At 40.3% G+C, this 27,372-nt stretch overlaps 1 protein-coding gene across 1 annotated transcript in view; it reads left to right on the top strand.

Annotated features, from left to right (window-relative positions):
- UGGT1 (UDP-glucose glycoprotein glucosyltransferase 1) overlaps positions 1–11,007 on the top strand; it is a 107,932-nt gene extending 96,925 nt beyond the window's left edge. Inside the window, exons 39-41 of the mRNA XM_059052596.2 lie at positions 4,240–4,356; positions 4,803–4,971; positions 6,727–11,007. Coding sequence (XP_058908579.1) covers positions 4,240–4,356; positions 4,803–4,971; positions 6,727–6,752 — 312 coding nt within the window. The 3' untranslated portion in view covers positions 6,753–11,007. The remainder of the gene's footprint in view (positions 1–4,239; positions 4,357–4,802; positions 4,972–6,726) is intronic.
- Positions 11,008–27,372: the final 16,365 nt, after the last annotated feature.

The raw sequence follows: 27,372 nt of genomic DNA, 5'->3' as shown, positions 1-27,372 counted from the left end.
ATGAAGTAGTATTTGCTTCTCAATTCTCTCCTCTGTTGGGACAGTGTTTTGTGTCTTCATGGAAAGGAATTTGTGTGTGTGTCTGTGACATTTTTATCTGTCTTCAAGAGAGGACATAGTGGTGAAAAATGTCATGGGCCTGAGGTTGGTTTGGGGAGGGAGATAGAAGGAGGACACTGCCACTCAGAACCATTACCCTATCTTTTCATTTTGTATCCAGCTAATCTGATAAATTTGTTTCTCTGCCTACTAGGGTCAGTGTATTTCTCTTCTTTAGGAACTAACTAGCTCAGGATTCACAGCATAGAATGTAGTATCATAATTTCCCATTTTTTCCCATATCAGAAACCATGGTGTTTTTTAAGAAGTTTGGATGAGTCACTGTTTATTAATGCTAAACATTTTTTAGAGGTGAGATTATAGTTCGTGTTTTAGATACATAGTTTCACATATTTTGTTTTGCTTAAGTCTGCCTTAAACATTTTTAAGCATTTGTGATATATAGCACCCATAAAGAAAAGTGGGTGTACAAAACAAAAATTTACAAATATACACATTTTCATATGCATCAATGAATTACCACAAAGCACATGCCCATGTACTACCACCCAGTTTTAGAAATACAACATTACTAGCATCCCAGAAGCCACACTCTTTAACAGAAGTATCCAGCATCCTGACTTTTGTGGTAATCACTCTGTTGATTTTCTGTATTGAATTACTACTTACACATGTATCCTTAAACACTATAGTTTCACCTGTTTTTTTCTGCCTGTCTCAGTGGGATTATACAAGATGTACTCTTTTGAGTCTAACTTCTTCTGCTTAATGTTATGTTAGTGAGATTCATCTGTGTTGTTGTGTGAAGTGGTAGTATGTTTTTTTTATTGTACATTTGGGTTGTTTTCCATTTTTGTCTTCTACAGATAATGCTGCTGTGATCGTCATTTATGTACATGTCTTGGTTGATGCATATGTATACGTATTTCAGTTGTGTGTACAACTACAAGTTGAATTGCTGGGTCCTCAGATTGGTCCATCTTTATCTTTACTAGATAATTCCAAACAGTTTTCCAAAGTAGTTCTGATTTATACTCCCGTCGGCAGTGTAAGAATTCCTGACACTCTGTGTAATTTTGAGTATTACTTATTGTTAATCTGTTAAATTGATAGATGTGAGCTGGCAGCCCATGTGGCTTTCAGTTAGAGAGTTTAATCCCTTTACATTTAATGTAATTATTAGTGTGGTAGGATTTACATCTGCCAATTTCCTACTTGTTTTCTGTGTCTTTTGTGTTTCTCATTTCCTCCATTATTGCTTTCATTAATAGATATTTTAATTCCCCTCTTGTTTCTTTCACTATATACATGGAGATTTTCCAGGTTTTTGTTGTTGTTGTTCTAGCCCAGTTGCTCTAGTCTGAGAAAGTATTGTGTATGATCTCAGCCATTTGAAGTTTGTTGAGCTTTGCTTGTTGAGCTGACCCAGATATGATCAGTTTTGGTAAACATTTCAACTGGTTTTATATTCTGCAGATTTTAGGTGTAATTTTTTTCTATGTATGTCCATTAGGTGAGGTTTAGTGGTATGTTGTTGTGTGTGTTTTGTCTGTTTTTCTATTAGTTACTGAGAGAATTGTGCTAAAATCTCTTTCCATATTGTGAAATCTTTCTTGTCTTTGGTTTTGTCAAATTTTGCTTGATGTGCTTAGAGACTGTATCATTCGATGCCTAAAAACTTAGAAGTAATATATATGTCTGACAAATTAACCTTTTATTATCTCTGTTAATGCCTTTTGGGCAGGGGCTTAAAGCATGCTTCATCTAGTATTAGTGCAGCTCTGCTGGTTTTCCTTTTAGTTAGTGTTACATGGTATATTTTTTTATCCTCTGTTCTCAATCATTCTTTATCCTTATGTTTTAGTTCTGTTTCTTATAAATAGCTTATATCGATTTATTTTTTCATGTGGTTGTGACAGTCATTTAATTTGAACATTAGTCCGTTTATAGTTAATATAATCACCACAAGTTTGGCTTCTGCATAGTCCTGCTTATTCCATATGTCCTGTATTTCTTTTTTCTTCTTAGTTTCTTTCAGAGTGATTGAGGATTTTTTCATAATTCCATTTTCCCTCTATTAAACTATACACTTAAAATAATTTTTTAATGATTAGCCTAGAGATTACAGTATGCATTTCTGACTTTGCAAAGTCTAATGTTAATTAGTGTATTTTACTCATCTACCAGACAGTGCAAAAACATCAGAGCAGTTCTTCTCAAATTTTAGCATATATTAAAAAATCACCTGAAGAACTTTTTAAAGCCTTTAATCCCTAGGCCCCATCCCCCACAGGCTGATTCAGTAGGTATATGGTTGGGCCTTAGAATCTGCATTCCTAGCAAACTGTGCTGCCAGTCCACAGACTACATTTTGAGTATCATTGTCTTAGAACTCATTACTCCATTTAGCCTTTTCTCAACCTAAATACTTTGTTGCCATGTATTTTAGATCTGTCTATATTTTAAACCCCAGAAGAAGTTATTCTTCTTGTTTAATACAGTCGGTATCTATTTAAATTTGAACTAACTCACATAGTTACCCTTTTGGTTACTCTGCATTCTTCCCTGCATTTCTGGGCTTCCATATTGGATAGTTTTCCTTCTACCTGAAGAAGGTCCTTTACTTAGTGTTCACTAGTAACAAATTCAGTTTTTGTTGTCTGAAAGTAACTGTATTTTACCTTGATTATTTTTTACTGTGGTAAAATATACATAAAATTTACCATTTTAACTATTTTTAAATGTTCAGTGGGATTAAGTACGTTCACAATGTGCAGCTGTCCATCTCCAGAACTGTTTCGTCATCCCCCCATTAAACAGTTAACTCCCCTTTTCTCCTGCCCCCAGTCCCTGGTAACCTCTATCTATTTTCTGTCAGTATGCGTTTGCTTATTCCAGGTACTTTTGGAATCATACAATATTTTTCCTTTTGTGTTTGTTTTATTTCACTTAGCATAATGTTTTTAAGATTCATCCATGCTGTAGCATGTATCTAACTTTTCTTCCTCTTAAGATCAAATAATCTTTCATTGTATGTATATATATTTTGTTTGGATATTCATCTGTTGATGGACATTTGGCTTATTTCCATCTTTTGACTTGTGAATAATGCCTCTGTGAACATCAGTGTACAAGTATCTGTTTGAGTCTCTGCTTTCAGTTCTTTTGTGTATATACCCAGAAGTGAAATTATCGGATCGTATTGGTTGTTTGTGTCTTTGGACAATGGAACGTTTTATTGTGTCAGACGCACAAGTTTTCCTGAGAGGAAAGCTTCAAAGCATAGAGTACAGCTGGCTGGAAAACATGTGGAGTTCATCTACCTGGGATCAAGCCTCAGTAGACAAGGTGGATTCAGAGCTTCCTTTAAGCCAAACCTTGAAGTACAAGAGCCACACTTGATGCTTAATTGGCTTTTAGAAGGCAGTACTGTTTTTCTTAGAGTTGCCCTCATGGAGGGAATCTAGGTGCAGGCTATTTGTGTTTTTTTTTTTTTTTTTTTTTTTTTTTTTTTTTTTTTTTGCGGTACGCGGGCCTCTCACTGTTGTGGCCTCTCCCGTTGCCGAGCACAGGCTCCGGGCACACAGGCCCTAGCGGCCATGGCTCACGGGCCCAGTTGCTCCGCGGCATGTGGGATCTTCCCGGACCAGGGCACGAACCCGTGTCCCCTGCATCGGCAGGCGGATTCTCAACCACTGCGCCACCAGGGAAGCCCGCTATTTGTGTTTTAAGCTAAAGTTTTTCAGATGCTTATTGTGGGTAGATGTTTTATGGATCCTCTAAACTTTGTGGTTTTTAAAAACACCGTAAATAAATATTTTAGTTTCTGTAAGGTTTTTGGTACAGACCCTTTCTGTTTTAAAAATTTGTGATTGACATGTGATATGTAATGAGCAGCTAATTTGCTGTGCATTTATTTAAATTTCCCCTAGGACTTTATTTCTAAACATTTTCTTTTATATTTTACTGAAGTATAGTTGATTTACAATGTTGTGTTAATTTCTGCTGTAATGCAAAGTGATTCAATTATACATATGTATATTTTTTCTTTTTCATATTCTTTTCCATTATGGTTTATCACAGGATATTGAATATAGTTCCCTGTGCTCTACAGTAGGACCTTGTTGTTTATTCCCCTAGAGCTTTAGATTGTTGTGTTTTATCTTCTCTTCCAAACAGGATTTGCCCAATAACATGATCCACCAGGTGCCAATTAAATCACTCCCTCAAGAATGGCTTTGGTGTGAAACATGGTGTGACGATGCCTCTAAGAAGAGGGCAAAAACAATTGATTTGGTAAGTTGTCGGTGGCTCTTTTCTGCATCTTAGTCCAGTCTGATGGATGACTAGATAATTTAGTCTTTCTCTTTAACTGTGTAGTTCAGGGACTGCAGAACTTCTTATAGCAACCTCAGCAGGAAGCCAAATCCTCCAGTGTGTGATGGGCTTGTTTTCACTTCTTAGAATTGGTGACGTTACCACTGATCTTCTACATCACTCTGTGCCTTGTAACGTTTCCACTGTTTCTTTTCCTGCCTTCCAGTAGCACTCCACAACTTCTTTGCAGAAGCTTTGTACAGCCCATTCACTACCACACTGCTTCTGCTAATATCATTTGCTTCCTCAGTCTTCTTCTTTTTGTCCAGTAAGGACTTGTAATCCAAGAACAGAAACACCTTTGAATTCTGTGTAACATACCCTTCCTTCAACTCAGTTGAAGTATGTTATTTTGGTTTTCACAGTGTAATAATCCAATGACCAAAGAGCCCAAGCTGGAGGCCGCTGTTCGAATTGTCCCAGAGTGGCAGGACTATGATCAGGAGATAAAACAGCTACAGATACGCTTTCAGGAGGAGAAGGAAACGGGAGCACTTCATAAAGACACATCGGCACAAGAACCAAGCCGAGAAGGTACGTACAGGCTCTTGGCTTCAGGCAAGTACTTCTTGGCCTGTCTAATTTCTGTTTGTTGCAAAAGCAGAATAATGAATAAAGGGACTAGAAGAAACAGTTATTTAATCCTTCCATCCTGACATCTGCTAGTGTATATTGTTCACTTTCCTTATTCAGTTGGGTTCTAAACAGTATTTATTAATGCAATTGCTGCCCTTTTTTTCTTCTTTCTTTTCTCTTTCTTTTTTTGAAGAAAGACTGCTTTCATTGTGATTATTGTTATTTAGGTTCATGAGTTTTGTGATACATAAGCCAAACCTGACATTATTTGGGGGATCTCTTGTCAGATTCCTTGGTTTTTAATTAAATATGTCCAGGCACTAGTGAATGAACACAATTAGGATCAAGACAGAGAACGTATTGATTTGAAAAAAAGTATTCTAAGGACTAAATCTTCATATAATGTTTTCCCTACTATATGTACATCTCAAATGGTAGCTGATCTAAAAAAATCATTAGAATACAAAAGTGACCTTTTGTAAACCCATTAATAAGCTGGGCTCTGGATTTTAATTTATTCAGATCAAAACGAATTCTCAAAGAGCAATTATAGAACATGGATCTTGAGTGATTCTGAAGACTATGGCATGATATTAAAATCACAGCTAAAAGGTTGGCTATTCACCATAAAAATAATTAAGTTCATGAGTAAAACCTCGAGGATTTTCATAGATAAATGGGCAAAGAATGTAGACATACTGTTTAAATAAGAGGAAAACACAAATATAAATGAATTTGAGGAAACAGTAATCAAATTAAAGGAATCTATCATTAATACATACTACATAGAAAAAAATGTACATATTGATAGCCATTTGTTGGGGGAGATGGTGATGAACCTGTTCTGGGTGAACCTTGCTGAAGCTTTGTGCACTAGAACAGTGCTTGTTAGAAGGCAGTCATTCGATTGTCGGGAGCCATTAAAATACTTATATCCTCAGTAATTTCTCTCTCGAGAATTTACCTTGAAAGAAATAATTCAAGAAAAAGTTACATACATGGAGAAATTTATTTTATTATTACTTGTAAACCAAAGGCATTAAAAAACAGTTTTAAACACCCAAAAATAGAGAAAGTAAATGAGCTACACTGCTACATAGGAAAATGTTTATATGTTATTGAGTGAAAAAAGAAGACTCCTGACTAAAAATATGTGCATTTTTACTAGAAGTAAATATTGTACTTGTGAAAACCATACGTAGATGGAGTTAGGGGTATGCAGGTAGTTTCCATGTTCTTAAAAATAAAAACGTCTTTTTTACTTTGTTTTTGCTTTCAAAATACAACACAAACACACTAAACCAAAGCTCCTAAAAATTTAGAAAGAGAGATACAGCGGAGATAGGGGCACAGATAATAGGTTTCGTACCAGAAAATGCCTAGTCTGTACTTTTTTTTTTTTTTTTTTTTTTGGCTGTGTCGGGTCTTCGTTGCAACACTCGGGATCTTTCAGTTCAGCATGTGGGCTCTTAGTTGTGACGCGTAGGCTCCAGGGCGCATGGGCTCTGTGGTTGGCGGCACGTGGGCTCAGGCACACGGGTTTAGTTGCCCCGTGGCGTGTGGGGTCTTAGTTCCCCGACCAGGTAGCGAACCCGCGTCCCCTGCGTTGGAAGGTGGATTCTTCACCACTGGACCGCCAGGGAAGTCCTTAGTCTGTACTTTTATAACTTGGCAATAATTCCTTTTCTTTTCAATTGTTCTCCTTTTCTGTAGGACCTCAGAAACGTGAAGAATTATGATCTCCAGAGGAGGATAGGGAATTACACCATTTGAAGAACACTTTTTATATTAAATGCTAGTTTTTTCCAATCTGTCTATACAACTGCTGATGCACTGGCTGGGCAGGTGTGCTGCACCGTTCATTCTGACTCCTGCACGCTGGCGGCTCTGGATCTCTGGAGTCAAGGCTCCACTGGATTCATACCTCAGAGGAAGACAAGGGGCTGATCTTTGGGGGACTCTCTATAAAGAGCAGGCTTCTAACCAGAAGGGAAGATGGCAGAGGCAACTGGAAGAAAACGAGCCCTGTGGTGCACACACCCAGGAGCCCACACGTGCCACAGTGTCTCGGGAAGCCACCAGCCAGAGCCACCGTGTCCTTCCTTACCTCAGCCTACCGGTAGCGGAGCTCAGTCTGCAGCCTGGGCCGCAGGGCAGGTGCCGCCCACGTCCGCCGCCAGAAGCTTTGCCCAAGGTCTGCGCACCTCGGGGTCTGCGCCAGCGTCCCCCTGTGCCCTTCCCCAGCGCCAGGTTCACTGTCAGACTGAAACCCAACCAACAATCATGTGTCTTCAGGCTCGGCTCGGGGCCGATTAATTTGGGGTTAGGAGGGGGGGGTGGGTTGGGCTGAGGGTCGGGAAAATGTCGGGAGTAGGAGGCTCTGGAGTGCTGGGGTGAGGGCGAGGAGGACCGGAAATGGGCCGTTCTCTTTTATAAACCGTCGGTACCATTGTGACTAATTTGAGATGAAGACGTTATCCTTATTCTCCACCCAGCCCCAGTGAACTTTTTAAGTAATTGTTTTGTAAGCAGTTCTTTAATTTGTAAAGTCTTTGCTTTTCTCTTCCCACTTTCTTAAAAAAGAAGTCTGTAATTTCCTTACTGGATACAGCCATAGTACGCCCCTCTAGTGATCCATCCCGAAGGGCTCAGGGCTCCTTCAGGAAGGTCACCGCATCATTTACCCTCTTCTTCTCCGCAGGATTTTCGCCTCTCAGACCCAGGGGAAGTTGGCTTTGACCTTTCTCTGCGGAAGACTCCCGGATCTGAGATCGGGAGAGATTCTGATTGTGTAATTCACTTTTTCTATACACTGTTCTATATTCCTTTTAGTTTAGTGCGGTGGGCTGCCTTTCACTTGTAGAAATGGCCAGTGTGCCACCCGTTCTGACTCCACAGAGTTGCGTCTTGAAGCAGGTTTGGCCCTTTGGTCATGGCTTTTCGTGTCTTCACTTCAGCAGCCCAGAAGGCAGCCTTTCCTGCTGGGTGGGCAGGGCCGGGAGGCGCCGAGAGGAGTCTGGCGGGTGCTGTCGGCCTGCGTGGCTGTAAGGCTGCAGGTCCCGCCCCCCGGCTGCCCAGGCTGCGGGGCACGGCAGCAGAGCACTCCGTGGACTGTGCCTCCTTCCAAAGTCTTAGGACAAATACCGAGGAATTAATTTTTTCCATATTCACACGCCAAAGTTGGCTCGGGAGTCTCTCAGTCCGAGGGAGCTTTTGAGCGTGCTTTTGTAGGTCCATTAAAAAACTGGGGAGGAGGGAGCCCGAAAGATTTTTAGATAAATCGATCCAAGACTAAAAAGGTCCCTCAGAGGTGTCGCTGTTGACAAAGGCTCTAGCATGAGTTCCCCCCAACGCTGGTCCTCCTCCCCTGGTCAGAGCAGCTGAAGGGATAGAATCAGTGAGAGTGGGAAACATTCACTCAGGTCCATCTGAGGGTTAATTAAGCCTTCAGAGAGGCTGCCCCTGCCGCCGCGACTTCTGTCTACAACCACGGGCGCAGTTGTGCGTTTTCCCACTTCATTTTCTGGGAGGTTGAGCGGGAAATAACAAAAGTCACTGGGATGTGCTTTCTAAACCTGGTTCCCTTGGGACGTGGAACAGGCCACCTTTCCACGTCTTTCTGCCTGGGCTCTTAGGCGTATCGTACATGAGGAAGGTGAAATCTGTTCCCTGTGTAGTGTGTGTGTCCTCGTTGCCCCTTATTTGTCACCACCCTAAATTTAAGTCTTATTAACAGTTGAATCTAAACATGCGAGACCCCGCTTGCTTCTGAAACGGCCTAGGGCCCTCCTCGTGCCAGGAATATCTTGGTTCGCGTGGCATGAGCAACTTCCAAAACGAACCTCTAGCGCCCTGGGAAATGATACCGCCACTAAAATTCGGTCTTGGTCAGCTTTGTCTGTTCTCTCTACCATATGAAAGCAAATTGTGATGGGAAAGATAGGAGAGATTTTTCACAAACATGAACTGATTTCACCGAGAAGTGCAAGCTTCTGGAAACTACTCGCAGTACGTTGTTTTCAACCATCGTTTCATACGTAATGGATTTGTTTCCCCTTCATCATGCCCTAGTGGAGACGTTTTCTTTCTGAATCAGTGCCAGAGCGATGTAACATAATGTGACACATCAGCACGACACGCAACAGTGTGGGTTCTTATGTCCTGCGAACGGTGGTATTTGATGGAGGTCAGGACGGGTGCCCGCGGCCAGCTCTCGGAGCTGCGGGGACGTGCCTGTGTTTTGTTTTAAAGCGTTCTGAACACTTGCCACGCTGAGAGTGCTGGTGCGGCAGTTTTCCACATGCCTGAGGGAGTGCTGAACCTGTCAACATGGCACTTCAAATTGAAACGTAGAGCTGGTTGCCTGCCTACCAAGCGCACGTGCATCTGGTAGGCCCACGTACTGTGTGAGCTCAGCTCGGGGGGTGGGGGGAGCAAAGGTTTCATAAAAATCAGGTAGTAGTTTCTAGGAAAGGACCTTAATCGACTCTGCTGTCCTCAACGCCCTCATATCATGAACCTTGTGAAAGGTCTGATGGAACGAACAACGTCTGTCTGGTTGCAGGGTTACTGAATGAAGGGCTGACGGCCAGGGACAGCAGTGCGATTTCCAGAAGAGACTGGAAGGGAAATGAAAATCCCAGTTTCCTTCAGCTGGGAATTCCACTTTACTGACCTCGTAACTTGGAACGGGTCAGACCCCGCCCTCAGAGCAACGAGTATAAGATGATTCCTCCTCCCCGACACCCCGCTTGGGAGTAAATTTGGCTACTTGAAAGCAGTTTTGTTTTTTTCCTGAAATTGCCATGGATGATTAAAAGAAATAATTCAACTCGAGTTTCAAGAGGACATCTCGTGCATTTTTCTGAGTAAAATGTTAGTGCTGTGGTATCAGATATCATGGAAGTGGAAATGTTTTGGTGAAGCTTTCTCTTGGTAACAACGAATGGAGGGTGTGTTGTGTGCAAAGTTATTTAAATATATTCCATTGTGTAATTTTAATAGTTTTTTAAGCATTTGATTTTATGGGGACACTTTTGTGGGATGATAAGGGTTAATCAACTTGAATATCGCTGTTTTGTGTCTATTCTGGTGGGATAACCTTTTTAATTTAAATTCCTATTTTCCCAGTCTTGCTATAGTGAGGAAGGATCTTTATCAGGACTTTGGTAATAACCTGACAATTCCACAAATTCGATGTCGTTAACTCAGGTCTTTGTTGGTACTTCAGAGTATCTGGAAGATACCAATTTCTCTTTCATTATTTGGTCTTTGATCTCTCAATCTAATACAGAAATGACGCTTCTGGGTGGTGGTGAGTCAGGGCACTGAGTAGAGGATCTCTCCCTCTCGCGATGTCACTGAGTGCTGACAGCTTATAAAAACAAACCAAGAAATAAGCTTCAGGCACCTGCATGCTCCCCAGAAGCAGTCGGAAAGTGAAGCCATCTCCTGAGTGAGTCTTTTCCAATTACCTTGCAACACAGAGGCCAAATATGGCAGATTTAAGTAGGACACAAGTTAGGGTTTGAGCCAAGGCCTTCATCCCACCTGTAATTTATGCATTGCCTTACGTGTCACCTTTTAGATTTCCAGAGAAATGGACATAATTCCTCTTCAGAATAAAAATAGCAAAATACATTACCCTAAGGTCAGCAATTTGAGAAGATGATCAAGTACAGTGGTTTCCAACCAGTTGTTTTTGCTAATAATAAGGTAAACATGGAAAAACAAAGAAAAATATTAGAATTTTAAAAGAAACTATGTACTTAAAAAAAACAACAAACACCTTTGTATCTCTTCTATTTTACTGTAATCCTGTTCCATTAAATGCAACATAGGTCCAGGTGCTGCCCCTTGCTCGGAAACAAGCAGCGGGGCAGTAAAGTCTACAGAGCCCTCTGCGCCTGAAATGGATTGAGAATGAATTTCCTGGTATTGTAATGAAAATAAGGTCTGCTCAACACAATAAACTTTTCCTTCTCTTCTTTAAAACCGTCTGGTCCGTCATTCAGCTTTTATGCTTAGGAAAGGTAAATCGTTAGAGCTCTAAGTTCCATCCCTCCATCTGACAGAAGCAGCAGGCCTGGACAGGAGGAAGAGCTTTACCTGAACACCTTGTCTGGTGAGGAGCTAGGTCCAGGTGCAGCCAGTTCTCTAGATTCTCAGGGGAGCACCCAGGCCTCTTCTAGGTCCCCAAGTTTGGGGAACTGCCCCAGGCAGGATCTGGCAGGCAAGCTGCCCCAGAAGCACTAACCATAACAGGAAGGATGGCATGGACTTTGTTCATTTTGCAAATTTTCTGAGCTCCTACGCTGGGGCTGGATTTGAGGTTGAAGTTACGGTTCCCGCCATTCAGGTGCTCACTGGACACCGCAAGCTGGTGTAAAGGGAGCGCTTGCAGAGGTGGAGGTTGGGCAGAGGGCCCCTGTGGCTGCGAGAACGTGACAGAGGGCACCTGCGGTGGAGGAGGGAAGGAGGGATTTGGTGGTCAGGAACAGCTTCTACAAGGAGAGGATGCTTAAACTGAAGTTTGGGGAATCAGTAGGCATTATCTATGTAGAATGAGGGAGATGGGGATACAGGGAGGATGGAGAGCTGGTGTATCTCATTTAAGGAGCTGCAAGTGGACCTCTGGGGCTGGAGTCATGGCCAGGAGCGAGGTGCTGGAGTGGGGATCTGAGTTGATCCAGAGCCATCAGAAAGCCCCTGAGGGGTTTTAAACTGGGTGCCCACATGAAATCACTTTTTTCTTGTAAAAAAATTACTATTGATGTATAGCACTTGAAGGTACAAGTACACAAACATACACCTTGATAGATTTTCAAAGTAAACGCATTTGTATAACCATCAACCAGATAAAGAGGTAAAAAGAAGTTGGATTATAGTTTGGCTTCCATCAGTGGCAATATAGCAGACCAACCAGTAACTGTATACATCGTTGAAATGCACTGGAAAGCGACCAGAGACAGGCAAAAACTGGAGGGGACTCAACCACTGAAAGAAGAGAAACACTGCATAAGATCCACATTTAAGCCACTATTCCTCATGTGGCGCACAGGGAATAAAACAAAAAATGGCTGTTCTACAGGGCTGAGGAACCAAGTCAGAGTTCAGAGGCTGCCCGAGCAGCTGGGAACTGAAGGCGAAAATCCCAGAAAGGAGGAAGCCACAGAGCTTTGAATTTGCCTTGCATACTCCCCTCAAATCCTTGGCTGACTCCTAAATTATGCTTGCACAAAGCAGGATTCCAAGAGGGCCAAACAAAGCAACAGCTGGAAGGCTGGAAAAGCTCAGCAGAGATGTCAGCAGATGTCTGGTGCTGGGGAGGAAAAGTTTGGCATTTATGTCCCACCAAGTTAGAGAGGCTCAGTAAATATTTGGGGCTTTCCCCTGAACTTGGGTCTAGGCCCTAGGACTAAGGGCATAACTAAAATAGAACCACTCTAATGAAGTGTAAAGTCAAGCCTTCGAAGAATCAAGGTGATCCAATAGTAACAACTCCCTACTAAAACTCAACAGTTTTCATGGGAAAATTAATGAATCCAGAGTCTCTATAATATATCACTCAGAATGTCCAGTATACAATCACAACTCAGACGTAAGAAACAGGAATGAATATAGGACGCATAAACAAGGGGGAAAAAATCAAGAGATCTGCAGGCAACCAAGATGTAGAAATTATTGAATAAGAATTTTAAAATAATTATAGGGACTTCCCTGGTGGTACAGTGGTTAAGAACCCCTCTGCTAATGCAGGGGACACGGGTTCGATGCCCGGTCTGGGAAGATCCCACATGCCGTGGAGCAACTAAGCCCTTGTGCCACAACTGAGCCTGCACTCTAGAACCAGCGAGCCAGAACTACTGTGCGTCTAGAGCCCGTGCTCCGCAACAAGAGAAGCCACCGCCGTGAGAAGCCCACGTGCCGCAATGAAGAGTAGCCCCTGCTCGCTGCAACTGGAGAAAGCCTGCGCACAGCAACAAAGACCGAACTGCAGTCAAAAAATAAATAAATAAATAAAATTCATTAAAAACTGAAATAATTATAAATATGTTAAAGAAACAATAGGAATGGATATATACAAAGGATGAAGATGTGGGGAATTTTAGGAGAGATGAAATTTTTAAAAAACAATTTCTTGGGTAGGCTTAAGATTAAACACTGCAAAAAAAAAAAAAGGATCAGAGAACTTGAAGACAGGTTAATGGAAATTATCCAAATTGAAGAGCAAAGAGGGAAAAACGATTAAGAAAAACAATAAGTGAATATATGTAACAACCTGTGAGGCAGTATCAAGCAGTTTAACAAATACGTTTGGAGAAATATTGGCCAAAAATTGTCAAGGTGTGATTAAAAATATCAACTCATGGATCCAAGAGCCTTAGTGACTCCAGAAATACAGTTTCTTAAAAATGCTCCCTTGACCCAGTTTTGGCCCTGGCTAAAGGCCAGTCAGTTCTCTTGAACAGCCAATCTAGTCCACACCCTCAACCACTTCACTCATTGGACTCTTCAACTCTGGGCCACTATATACCCACCCTAATCGCCCAAGGCCAGATATAAGACATGCAGGGACAGCTCCTATGCTCCAGAGCTTATTGAAATATTCAAATTAGCCAGTCTTACCCTGCCTCACCCATTCATTCCTGGGGAAACCACAATTAAAGCTCTTGCCCACAGTTCCTGCCTTGCCTTCTTCCTAGTGACCAACCCTAGTGCTTCCCCCGAGTGGTCCTGCATGGTGTGAACTGTGATATAACAAAACTGTAAAACTCCTCTAGCTTTTCTCTTGATCTTTGTCTGGCCTCACTGTGTGTTACCCCCACCCCCCAAACAAGCGCACGCACATGCACACACACACACGTGCACACACACACACATGCAGGATAAATACAAAGAAGGTCACACCTAGGCACGTCATGGTCAAATGCTGAAAGTCAAAGATAATCTTTAAAAAGTAGGCAGGAAAACAAAAGAGACATACCATACACAGAAATAACAATAAGAGTGATAGCTGAGGACTTCCCTGGTGGTGCAGTGGTTAAGAATCCGCCTGCCAATGCAGGGGACATGGGTTCGAGCCCCAGTCCAGGAAGATCCCACATGCCACAGAGCAACTAAGCCCCTGTGCCATAACTACTAAGCCTGCACTCCAGAGCCCACGAGCCACAACTACTGAAGCCCACGTGCCTAGAGCCCGTGCTCCACAACAAGAGGAGCCACCGCAATGAGAAGCCCGTGCACCACAATGAAGAGTAGCCCCCACTCGCCACAACTAGAGAAAGCCTGCATGCATCCATGAAGACCCAACACAGCCAAAAGTAAATAAATAAATAAATAAATTTATTTTAAAAAGAAAAGAATGATAGCTGACCTTTTATCAGGAAAAAAGAACATGACAGTGGAATAACATTTTTAATGTGCTGAAAGAAAGAAAATCTGTCTTAACATTATGTGGGGGAAATATTTTTCAAAAGTGAAAATGAAAATTATTTCAGGATAACTGAATGTTGAGAGAATACATTGCTTGTAGACCTGTACTATTAAAAAAAATGGTAAAAGTTCTTCAGGCTAAAAGGAAAATGATGCCAGATAGAAATTCATGTCTACAGGAAGGAATGAAGGGCACTGGAAATAGTAAGTATGTGGGTAAATATACTATTTTTCCTTTAAGAGACTATTGATTGCTTAAAGCAAAAATGTTACCTATATTTGGGGTATATAACATGTAGAAGTAAAATACATAACAATTGTACAAAGGATGGGAGTTATAATGTTCTTACATTATTATGAATTGGTATGACAGTAATGCAACTGATAAGCTGAGAAAGCATATTGTTTTCCCTAGAGCAACCATTTGAAAAAATCTAGTTATACCAAAAATCAAAACAAAACAAACAAAAAACAAGAGACAGGAAAATTTTAATTTTCAATTAAAAAAAAACCAAACATGTAAAACTCAATCAACCCAAAAGAGGCAGGAAAGGAGAAGCAAAGGAACAAGTAGAGGAGATAAATAGTAAAACAAATTAAACAGTAGGCTTTAAACTGAAAAAGTCGATATTTGCATTATATATTAATGGTCTTAAACACTCTAAATAGAAGTCTGAGATTTTCAGATTGTATTTTAAAAAGCAATTTATAGAGATGCACATTAAATAGAAATAGGTTGACATTAAGAACTGCCTCACACAAACACTAATAATAAGAAAACTGAGCTGCGTGAGGAGCACCTTGTTTCCCCTGCACTTGCAGAGTGGGAGCTGTGCGCAGGCCCTTGAAGACTTGGGTGTTCTTTTTCTTTATAAAATAAAGCTCGTTGTGAGAATTTAAAAAAAAAAGAAAACTGGTGTGGCTATATTCATATTAGACAGAGTGAACTTCAAGACAATGAGAATTACCAGAGGAAAAAGAAGGATATTCTATGATGATACAAGTCAATTAATCAAGGAGACATTAACAATCCTAAATATGTATTCACCCAATGACATTACTTAAAAATACAGAGTAGGTGTAACAACAAGCAAAATGACAGGCTACAAAGATCTGGGGTCAGTCACTCTGCTGAGTCAACCATTAAGCTGGAAAGATCAATTGCAATAAACAATTTTGGAACTCTGGAACATGTTTGGACACTTATAACAACCAGCACTTCATGAAGGGAGAGGCTTCTGATCTTTTGTAAGTTAGGGGCAGGCACAAGCCAGCTACCACTCCTGATTCCTCAGCACCATCGTGGCTGAGTTCTTGCAGCAGCTGGCTGGTGCCAGGGTGGGTAGTGGTGACCTTGTCCTCAAAACATTTGGATTTATGCATTTGGGCTGGTCTAGTGATGCCTGAAGAACTGGCATAGAAACTTGCCTTGGTTTTGGCCCTCAGTAGCAGTGGCTTACCCTGGGGTTATCTATCAGAAGATTTAAAGAGACTTCCCTGGTGGCGCAGTGGCTAAGAATCTGCCTGCCACATGCCTCGGAGGAACTAAGCCTGTGTGCCACAACTACCAAGCCTGCGCTCTAGAGCCCATGAGCCACAAGTGCTGAACCCATGTGCCACAACTACTGCAGCCCGTGCGCCTATAGCCCATGCTCCACAAGAGAAGACACTGCAATGAGAAGCTTGTGCATTGCAACGAAGAGTACCCCCTGCTTGCTGCAACTAGAGAAAGCCCGCGTGCAGCAATGAAGACCCAACACAGCCAAAAATAAATAAATTAATTAATTAAATTTTTTTTAAAAAAGAAGATCTAAAGAGTCAGGAGTGTTTTTCTCCTTGTTGGAGACAGACAATTAAGTTGTTCTCAAGTCACTGGTTGACTGCAGAGATAATGGAACAGAAACTTCAGGTACCACACACAAGGAATGCATACCTTGCAAAAATTGTTTGGAAAAGTCACAGATGGTGCCACCCTCAACAAGCAAAATTTATCAATCCCAGAGGAGTGGGAGAATCATACTTCCAAAGCTAACATAATACCCTCTGGGTATTATATGTCCATTTCTCAACAAAAAGTTTAAAAACTTACAAGGGAACAGGAAAGTATGTCCCAGTTTCAGGAAAAAAGGAATTTGATAGAAACTATCCTTGAGAAATCCCAGACATTGTAATTATTAGACAAAGATATTGAGTTGACTGATTTAATATGCTCAATGAGCTAAAGGAAGTCATGGCCAAGAACTAATAGGAATCAGGAAAATGACAGGAACAAAGTGAAAATATTTTTTTAAAAAGAGGGAAATTATAAAAAGGAACCAAACAAATTCTGGAGCCAAAAAATATACTAACTGACATGAAACATTCACTAGAATGGTTCAACAGCAGATTTGAGAAGGCAGAAAAAAAGGATGAGAGAATTGAAGATTAAAGACAATTGAAATTATCCAGTCTGAGGAGCAGAAAGAAAAACAGGGTCTGAGGGACCTCTGGGACACCATCAAATGTACCAACATATGCATCACTGGAGTTCCAGAAGGAGAAGAAAGAAGTGCAGGAAACGTATTTGAGGAAATAATGGCCAAAATCTTCCCAAATCTGTTGAAGGACATGAATCTACACTTCCAAGAAGCTTAATGAATTAAAAGCAGGATAAATTCAAAGAAATCTACACCAAGATACATAGTCTAATTGTTGAAACCCAAAGACAGAATTTTGGAGAGGCAGTTCTTCATGTACAAGGAATACTCATAAGATTAACAGCCAAATTCTCAACAGAAACCATGTAAATCAGAAGGCAGTAAGATGACATATTTATGTCCTTAAAAAATAAAAATAAACTTTCAAACAAGAATTCTATATCTGGCAAAACTATCTTTGAAGAATAAAGGAGAAATTAAGATACTTCTAGATAAACAAAAGCCAAGGGAGTTCATTACTGGTAGACCTACCCTACAAGAAATGCTAAAGAGAATAAATATTTCAGGCTGAAATGAAAAGAAACGAAGACAGTAACTTAAAGTCATAAGAAGAAACATTGGTAAAGGTAACTACCTAGGTAAATATAAAAACAAGTATCATTTACTTTTACTTTATAACTTCTTTTATTCCTATATGATTTAAAAGGCAAACACATAAAATAAAGTAAAAATTTTGTTAATGAGCACAACATGTATAAAAATATAATTTGCGACAAAACAATCGGGGAGGAACAGAGATATACAGGAGCAGAGTGTACACTATTGAAACTAAGTTGGTATTATTCAAACCACATTTTTATATAAGTTTATGATGTTAACTGTAATTCCTAAGGTAACCACTAGGAAAGTAATTTTAAAATATATAGAAAAGGAAAGAAGGGAATCAAACTGGTACACTTCAAAAGTTCAAATAAATACCCCCCTGCCAAATCAGTCATTGAGGAATTGAGAAGCAAAATGTATGACATACAGAAAACAAAAAGCCAAATGGCAGAAGTAAATATTTTTATCAGTATTAACTTCAAATGTAAATGGGTTAAACTCTCCTGTTAGAAGGCAAAGATTGGGAAAATTTTTTTTTCAAAAACATGATCTATATGTTGTCAACAAGTGACTCATTTCAGATACATAGACAAAGAGCTTGAACGTAAAAGGATAGGAAAAGATAATCCATGCAACCAAAAGAGAGCTGGAGTGACTATATTATTGTATGATAAAATAGACTTTAATTCAAAAAAGTTATAAGAGACAAAGAAGGACATTATATATTGATAAAGGGTTCAATCCAGTAAGAAGATATAATAATGACAAACTTGTACACAGCTAACAATAGAGCCCTAAAATATATGAAGCAAAAATGGACAGAATTGAAGGGAGAAATAGTTCTATAATAATAGCTGGACACTTCAGTACCCACTTTCAAAAAGGATAGATCAGTCCGACAGAAGATTAATAACAGTAGAGGACCTGAAAAACACCGTAAACTAATTAGATCTAACAGACATAAACAGAACACTCCACGAAACAGCAGAATATGTATTCTTCTCAATTCCACATGAAACACCCTCCAGGACACATGATATGTTAGGCTACAGAACAATTCTTAATGAATTTTGTAAGGCTGAAATCATACAAAGTAACTTCTGATCACAATGGAATGAAACTAGATATGAATAATAGAAGAGAAACTGAAAATTTCACAATAATGAAATTCACAAAAATTAAACAACACACTCTTAAATAAGCAATGGGTCAAAGAAAAAAAACACAAAGAAAAAATTTAAAACCTTGAGAGAGATAAAAATAAAAACACAATATTGCAAAACTGACGGGATGGAGTGCTAAGAAGGAAATTTACAGCAGTAAATGTCTACATTAGAAAGGAAGAAAAATTCAAATTAATAACCTAAATGTAAATCTTAAGGAGCCAAAAAAAAGAAGAGCAAACTAAACCCAAACAAGCACAGGGAAGGAAATAACAAAGATTAGAGCAGAGATAAATGAATTAGAGAGTAGAAAAACCATAGAGAAAAATCAGTGACATAAAAAGTTGGTTCTTTGAAAATATTAACAAAATTTACAAATCTTTAGGTTAATGAGGGTGGGGAGGAGGGAGAGAGACTCAGTCAAAATTAGAAATGAAAATGGGGACATTACTACTGATTTTACAGAAATAAAGTGGATTATGAGAGAATACTATAAACAACTGTTTGCCAACAAGAGGGAAAATTCCTATAAACACACAAATTATCAAAGCTGACTGACTCAAGAAGGAATAGAAAATCAGACTAGACCTATAACAAGGGGATTGAATCTGTAATTAAAAAAACCTCCCAGCAAAGAAAAGTCCAAGACCAGATGGTTTCACTGGTGAACTCTACCAAATATTTAAGATGGATGAAAATCAATCCTTCTCAAACTCTTCCCAAAAAAATGAAGAGGAGGGAACACTTCCTAAGTCATTCCATAGTCTAGCTTCTTGAAATCAAAGGCAGACATAGACTACAAAAAAACTAGAGGCCAATATCCCTAATGAATACAGATGCCAAAAACCTCAACAAAATACTACCAAACAGAATTCTAGCATATTAAAAGGATTATACACCATGAGCAAATGGGATTTAGCCCCAGAGCAAGTGTGGTTCAACATATGAAAATTATTCATTGTAATATACCACATTAATAGAATGAAGGAAAAATACCACATGGTCATCTCAATCAATGCAAAAAAAAATTTGATAAAGTCCAACACCCTTTCGTGATTAAAAACAACATTTAATAAACTAGGTATTGCGGAAGCTTCAAGATGGCGGAAGAGTAAGACGCGGAGATCTCCTTCCTCCTCACAGAGACATCAGCAATACATCTACACGTGGAACTTCTCCTATAGAACACTCACCGAACGCTGGCAGAAGACCTCAGACCTCCCAAAAGGCAAGAAACTCCCCACGTACCTGGGTAGGGCAAAAGAAAAGAGAATAAACAGAGACAAAGAATAGGGACGGGACCTAAACCAGTGGGAGGGAGCCGTGAAGGAAGAAAGGTTCCCACACACTAGAAGCCCCTTCGCGGGCGGAGACTGCGAGAGGGGGAAGCTCCGGAGCCGCGGAGGAGAGCAAAGCAACAGGGTGCGGAGGGCAAAGTGGAGAGATTCCCGCAGAGGATCGGTGCCGACCGCGGCACTCACCAGTCCGAGAGGCTCGTCTGCTCAGCCGCCGGGGAGGGCGGGGCTGGGAGCTGAGGCTTGGGCTTCGGTCGGATCCCAGGGAAAGGTCTGGAGTTGGCAGAGTGAAAACAGCCTGAAGGGGGCTAGTGCGCCACGGCTGGCCGGGAGGGAGTCCGGTTGAAGTCTGGAGCTGCCGGAGAGGCAAGAGACCTTTTCTTCCCTCTTTGCCTCCTGGTGCGTGAGGAGAGGGGATTAAGCGCGCCGCTTAAAGGAGCCCCAGAAATGGGCGCGGAGCTGCCGAAGAGACAAGAGACTTTTTCTTGCCTCTTTGCTTCATGGGGCACGAGGAGAGGGGATTAAGGGCACTGCGTAAAGGAGCTCCAGAAACGGGCGCGAGCTGCGGCTGTCAGCACGGACAGTAGAGACAAGTGTGGGATGCTAGGGTTGCTGCTGCCGCCACCAAGAGGCCTGTGTGCGAGCACAGGTCACTCTCCACACCACCCCTCCTGGGAGCCTATGCAGCCCGCCACTGCCGGGGTCCCGAGATCCAGGGACAGCTTCCCCGGGAAAACGCGCGGCGTGCCTCGGGCCGGTGCAGCATCACGCCAGCCTCTGCCGCCGAGGGCTCGCCCTGCATCCGTGCCCCTCCCTCCCCACGTCCTGTGACAGAGCCCCCGAATCAGCTGCTCCTTTCACCCCGTCCTGTCTGAGCGAAGGGCAGACGCCCTCGGATGACCTACATGCAGAGGCGGGGCCAAGTCCAAAGCTGAACCCCAGGAGCTGTGCGAACAAAGAGGAGAGGGGGAGGTCTCTCCCAGCAGCCTCAGAAGTGGCGGATTAAAGCTCCACAATCAACTTGAAGTGCCCTGCATCTGTGGAAAACCTGAATAGACAACGAATCATCCCAAGTTGAGGAGGTGGACTTTGGGAACAGGATATACTATTATTTTCCCCTTTTTTTCTTTTTGTGAGTGTGTATGTGTGTGCTGCTGTGTGAGATTTTGTCTGTATAGCTTTGCTTTCACCATTTGTCCTAGGGTTAGACTGACCCATTTTTCTGGTTTTTTTTAATAGAAATTTTTCTTCTTAATAATTATTTTTTATTTTAATAACTATACTTTATCCTACTTTATTTTGTCTTCTCCCTTTCTTTCTTCCTTTCTTCCTCCCTTTCTTCCCTCCTTCCCTCCTTCCTTCCTTCCTCGCTTCTTTCCTCCCTTCCTTCCTCCCTTCCTTCCTCTCTTCCTTCCTCCCTTTCTTCCTCTCCTCCTTCCTTCCTTCCTTTCTTGCTTCCTTCCTTCATTTCTTCCTTCCTTCTTTCCTCCCTTTCTTCCTTCCTTCCTTCCCTCCCTCCCTCCTTCCTTCTTTCCTTCCTTCCTTTTCTTTCCTTTCTATTTTTTCTCCCTTTTATTTTGAGCCGTGTGGATTAAAGGCTCTTGGCGCCCCAGCCAGGCACCAGGGCTGTGTCTCTGAGGTGGGAGAAGCAACCTCAGACACTGGTCCACAAGAGACCTCCCAGCTCCATGCAATATCAAATGGCGAAAATCTCCCAGAGATCTCCACCTCAACACCAAGACCCAGCTTCACTCAAGGACCAGCAACGAACAGTGCTGGACACCCTATCCCCAACAAAGAGCAAGACAGGTCTACAGCCCCATCCATTCACAGAGAGGCTGCCTAAAATCATAATAAGGCTACCAACATCCCCAAACACACCACCAGACGTGGACCTGCCCACCAGAAAGACAAGATCCAGCCTCATCCACCAGAACAGAGGCACTAGTCCCCCCAACCAGGAAACCTACTCAACCCACTGAATCAACCTTAGCCACTGGGGACAGCCACCAAAAACCAATGGGAACTACGAACCTGCAGCCTGCAAAAAGGAGACCCCAAACAGTAAGATAAGTGAAATGAGAAGACAGAAAAACACACAGCAGATGAAGGAGCAAGATAAAAACACACCAGACCTAACAAATGAAGAGGAAATAGGCAGTCTACCTGAAAAAGAATTCAGAATAATGATAGTAAAGATGATACAAAATCTTGGGAAATAGAATAGACAAATTGCAAGGAACAGTTAACAAGGACCTAGAAGAAATAAAGAGGAAGCAAGCAACGATGAGCAACACAATAAATGAAATGAAAAATACTCTAGATGGGATCAATAGCAGAATAACTGAGGCAGAAGGACTGATAAGTGACCTGGAAGATAAAATAGTGGAAATAACTACTGCAGAGTAGAATAAAGAAAAAAGAATGAAAAGAACTGAGGACAGTCTCAGAGACCTCTGAGACAACATTAAATGCACCAACATTCGAATTATAGGGGTCCCAGAAGAAGAAGAGAAAAAGAAAGGGACTGAGAAAATATTTGAAGAGATTATAGTTGAAAACTTCCCTAATATAGGAAAGGAAATAGTCAATCAAGTCCAGGAAGCACAGAGAGTCCCATACAGGATAAACTCAAGGATAAACACGCCAAGACACATAATAATCAAACTGTCAAAAATTAAATACAAAGAAAACATATTAAAAGCAGCAAGGGAAAAATAACAAATAACACACAAGGGAATCCCCATAAGGTTAACATCTGATCTTTCAGCAGAAATTCTACAAGCCAGAAGGGAGTGGCAGGACATATTTAAAGTGATGAAGGAAAAAAACCTACAACCAAGATTACTCTACCCAGCAAAGATCTCATTCAGATTTGATAGAGAAATTAAAACCTTTACAGACAAGCAAAAGCTGAGAGAGTTCAGCACCACCAAACCAGCTCTACAACAAATGCTAAAGGAATTTCTCTAGGCAAGAAACAAAAGAGAAGGAAAAGACCTACAAGAACAACCCGAAACAATTAAGTAAATGGTAATAGGAACATACATATCAATAATTACCTTAAATGTAAATGGATTAAATGCTCCCACCAAAAGACACAGACTGGCTGAATGGATACAAAAACAAGACCCAAATATATGCTATCTACAAGAGACCCACTTCAAACCTAGGGACACATACAGACTGAAAGTAAGGGGATGGAAAAAGATATTCCATGCAAATGGAAATCAGAAGAAAGCTGGAGTAGCAATTCTCATATCAGACAAAATAGACTTTAAAATAAAAACTATTACAAGAGACAAAGAAGGACACTACATAATGATCAAGGGATCGATCCATGAAGAAGATATAACAATTGTAAATATTTATGCACCCAACATAGGAGCACCTCAATACATAAGGCAAATACTAACAGCCATAAAAGGGGAAATCGACAGTAACACAATCATAGTAGGGGACTTTAACACCCCACTGTCACCAATGGACAGATCATCCAAAATGAAAATAAATAAGGAAACACAAGCTTTAAATGATACATTAAGCAAGATGGACTTAATTGATATTTATAGGACATTCCATCCAAAAACAACAGAATACACATTTTTCTCAAGTGCTCATGGAACATTCTCCAGGATCGATCATATATTGGGTCACAAATCTAGCCTTGGCAAATTTAAGAAAATTGAAATCGTATCAAGTATCCTTTCTGACCACAACGCTATGAGACTAGATATCAGTTATAGGAAAAGATCTGTAAAAAATACAAACACATGGAGGCTAAACAATACACTACTTAATAACGAAGTGATCACTGAAGAAATCAAAGAGGAAATCAAAAAGTACTTAGAAACAAATGACAATGGAGACACGACGACCCAAAACCTATGGGATACAGCAAAAGCAGTTCTAAGAGGGAAGTTTATAGCAATACAATAATACCTTAAGAAACAGGAAACATCTCGAATAAACAACCTAACTTTGCACTTAAAGCAATTAGAGAAAGAAGAACAAAAACCCCCCAAATTTAGCAGAAGGAAAGAAATCATAAAGATCAGAAATAAATGAAAAAGAAATGAAGGAAACAATAGCAAAGATCAATAAAACTAAAAGCTGGTTCTTTGAGAAGATAAATAAAATTGATAAACCATTAGCCAGACTCATCAAGAATAAAAGGGAGAAGACTCAAATCAATAGAATTAGAAATGAAAAAGGAGATGTAACAACTGACACTGCAGAAATACAAAAGATTATTAGAGATTACTACAAGCAACTGTATGCCAATAAAATGGACAACCTGGAAGAAATGGACAAATTCTTAGAAATGCACAACCTGCCGAGACTGAACCAGGAAGAAATAGAAAATATGAACAGACCAATCACAAACACTGAAATTGAAACTGTGATTAAAAATCTTCCAACAAACAAAAGCCCAGGACCAGATGGCTTCACAGGTGAATTCTATCAAACATTTAGAGAAGAGCTAACACCTATCCTTCTCAAACTCTTCCAAAAGATAGCAGAGGGAGGAACACTCCCAAACTCATTCTATGAGGCCACCATCACCCTGATACCAAAACCAGACAAAGAAATCGCAAAGAAAGAAAACTACAGGCCAATATCACTGATGAACATAGATGCAAAAATCCTCAACAAAATATTAGCAAACAGAATCCAACAGCATATTAAAAGGATCATACACCATGATCAAGTGGGGTTTATTCCAGGAATGCAAGGATTCTTAAATATAGTCAAATCAATCAACGTGATACACCATATCAACAAACTGAAGGAGAAAAACCATATGATCATCTCAATAGATGCTGAGAAAGCTTTTGACAAAATTCAACACTCATTTATGATAAAAACCCTGCAGAAAGTAGGCATAGAGGGAACTTTCCTCAACATAATAAAGGCCATATATGACAAACCCACAGCCAGCATCGTTCTCAATGGTGAAAAACTGAAACCATTTCCACTAAGATCAGGAACAAGACAAGGTTGCCCACTCTCACCACTCTTATTCAACCTAGTTTTGGAAGTTCTAGCCACAGCAATCAGAGAAGAAAAAGATATAAAAGGAATCCAAATAGGAAAAGAAGAAGTAAAGCTGTCACTGTTTGCAGATGACATGATACTATACATAGAGAATCCTAAGGATGCTACCAGAAAACTATTAGAGCTAATCAATGAATTTGGTAAAGTAGCAGGATACAAAATTAATGCACATAAATCTCTGGCATTCTTATACACTAATGATGAAAAATCTGAGAGTGAAATTAATAAAACACTCCCATTTACCATTGCAACAAAAAGAATAAAATATCTAGGAATAAACCTACCTAAGGAGACAAAAAACCTGTATGCAGAAAACTATAAGACACTGATGAGAAAAATTAAAGATGATACAAATAGGTGGAGAAATATACCATGTTCTTGGATTGGAAGAATCAACATTGTGAAAATGACTCTACTACCCAAAGCAATCTACAGATTCAATGCTATCCCTATCAAATTACCACTGGCATTTTTTATAGAACTAGAATAAAAAATTTCACAATTTGTATGGAAACACAAAAGACCCCAAATAGCCAAAGCAATCTTGAGAACGAAAAATGGAGCTGGAGGAATCAGGCTCCCTGACTTCAGACTACACTACAAGGCTACAGTAATCAAGACAGTATGGTACTGGCACAAAAACAGAAATATAGATCAATGGAACAGGATAAACAGCCCCGAGATAAACCCACACACATATGGTCACCTTATCTTTGATAAAGGAGGGAAGGATATACAGTGGAGAAAAGACAGCCTCTTCAATAAGTGGTGCTGGGAAAACTGGACAGCTACATGTAAAAGTATGAAATTAGAACACTCCATAACATCACACACAAAAATAAACTCAGAATGGGTTAAAGACCTAAATGTAAGGCCAGACACTATCAAACTCTTAGAGGAAAACATAGGCAGAACACTCTATGACATAAATCACAGCAAGATCCTTTTTGACCCATCTCTTAGATAAATGGAAATAAAACCAAAAATAAACAAATGGGAACTAATGAAACTTAAAAGCTTTTGCACAGCAAAGGATACCATAAACAAGACCAAAAGACAACCCTCAGAATGGGAGAAAATATTTGCAAATGAAGCAACTGACAAAGGATTAATATCTAAAATTTATAAGCAACTCAGGCAGCTCAATAACAAAAAAACAAACAACCCAATCCAAAAATGGGCAGAAGACCTAAATAGACATTTCTCCAAAGAAGATATACAGATTGCCAACAAACACATGAAAGGGTTCTCAACATCATTAATCATTAGAGAAATGCAAATCAAAACTACAATGAGATATCATCTCACACTGGTCAGATTGGCCATCATCAAAAACTCTAGAAACAATAAATGCTGGAGAGGGTGTGGAGAAAAGGGAACCCTCTTGCACTGCTGGTGGGAATGTTAATTGATACAGCCACTATGGAGAACAGTATGGGGGTTCCTTAAAAAACTAAAAATAGAACTACCATACAACCCAGCAATCCCACTACTGGGCATATACCCTGAGAAAAGCATAATTCAAAAAGAGTCATGTACCAAAATGTTCATTGTAGCTCTGTTTACGATAGCCAGGACATGGAAGCAACCTAAGTGTCCATCAACAGATGAATGGATAAAGAAGATGTAGCACATATATACAATGGAATATTACTCAGCCATAAAAAGAAATGAAACTGAGTTATTTGTAATGAGGTGGATAGACCTGGAGTCTGTCATACAGAGTGAAGTAAGTCAGAAGGAGAAAAACAAATACTGTATGCTAACACATATATATGGACTCTAAGGAAAAAAAAAAGTGTCATGAAGAGATTAGTGGTAGGACGGGAATAAAACGCAGACCTACTAGAGCATGGACTTGAGGATATTGGGAAGGGGAAGGGGAAGCTGTGACGAAGTGAGAGAGTGGCAGGGACATATATACACTACCAAATGTAAATTAGATAGCTAGTGGGAAGCTGCCACATAGCACAGGGAGATCACCTCTGTGCTTTGTGACCACCTAGAGGGGTGGGATAGGGAGGGTGGGAGAGAGGGTGACGCAAGAGGGAAGAGATATGGGAACATATGTATATGTATAACTGATTCACTTTGTTGTAAAGGAAAAACTAACACACTACTGTAAAACAGTTATACTCCAATAAAGACGTTTAAAAAAAAGAAAAAGAATACCTTTGCATCTGTAAACTAGCTTAACAAAAAGCATTACAAAAAAATGTGTAGACCATTAATAATTACCCTAACCGCTCTCATATAAAACTACAATCGTGAAAATTTATTTTTGGCCCATTCCCAAGCATGTCATCATATTACAATTATCTGTGTTCCAAGTAATATATATTACAGGATTATGGTAATGTAAAATATGGTATTGTTTAGCTTACTTTA

This window comes from Kogia breviceps, chromosome 2 (genome assembly GCF_026419965.1).
Source record: "Kogia breviceps isolate mKogBre1 chromosome 2, mKogBre1 haplotype 1, whole genome shotgun sequence".
Taxonomy (NCBI): domain Eukaryota; kingdom Metazoa; phylum Chordata; class Mammalia; order Artiodactyla; family Physeteridae; genus Kogia; species Kogia breviceps.
The sequence above is the reverse complement of the archived record's forward strand: the minus strand, read 5'-3'. Positions and strand labels throughout refer to the sequence as shown.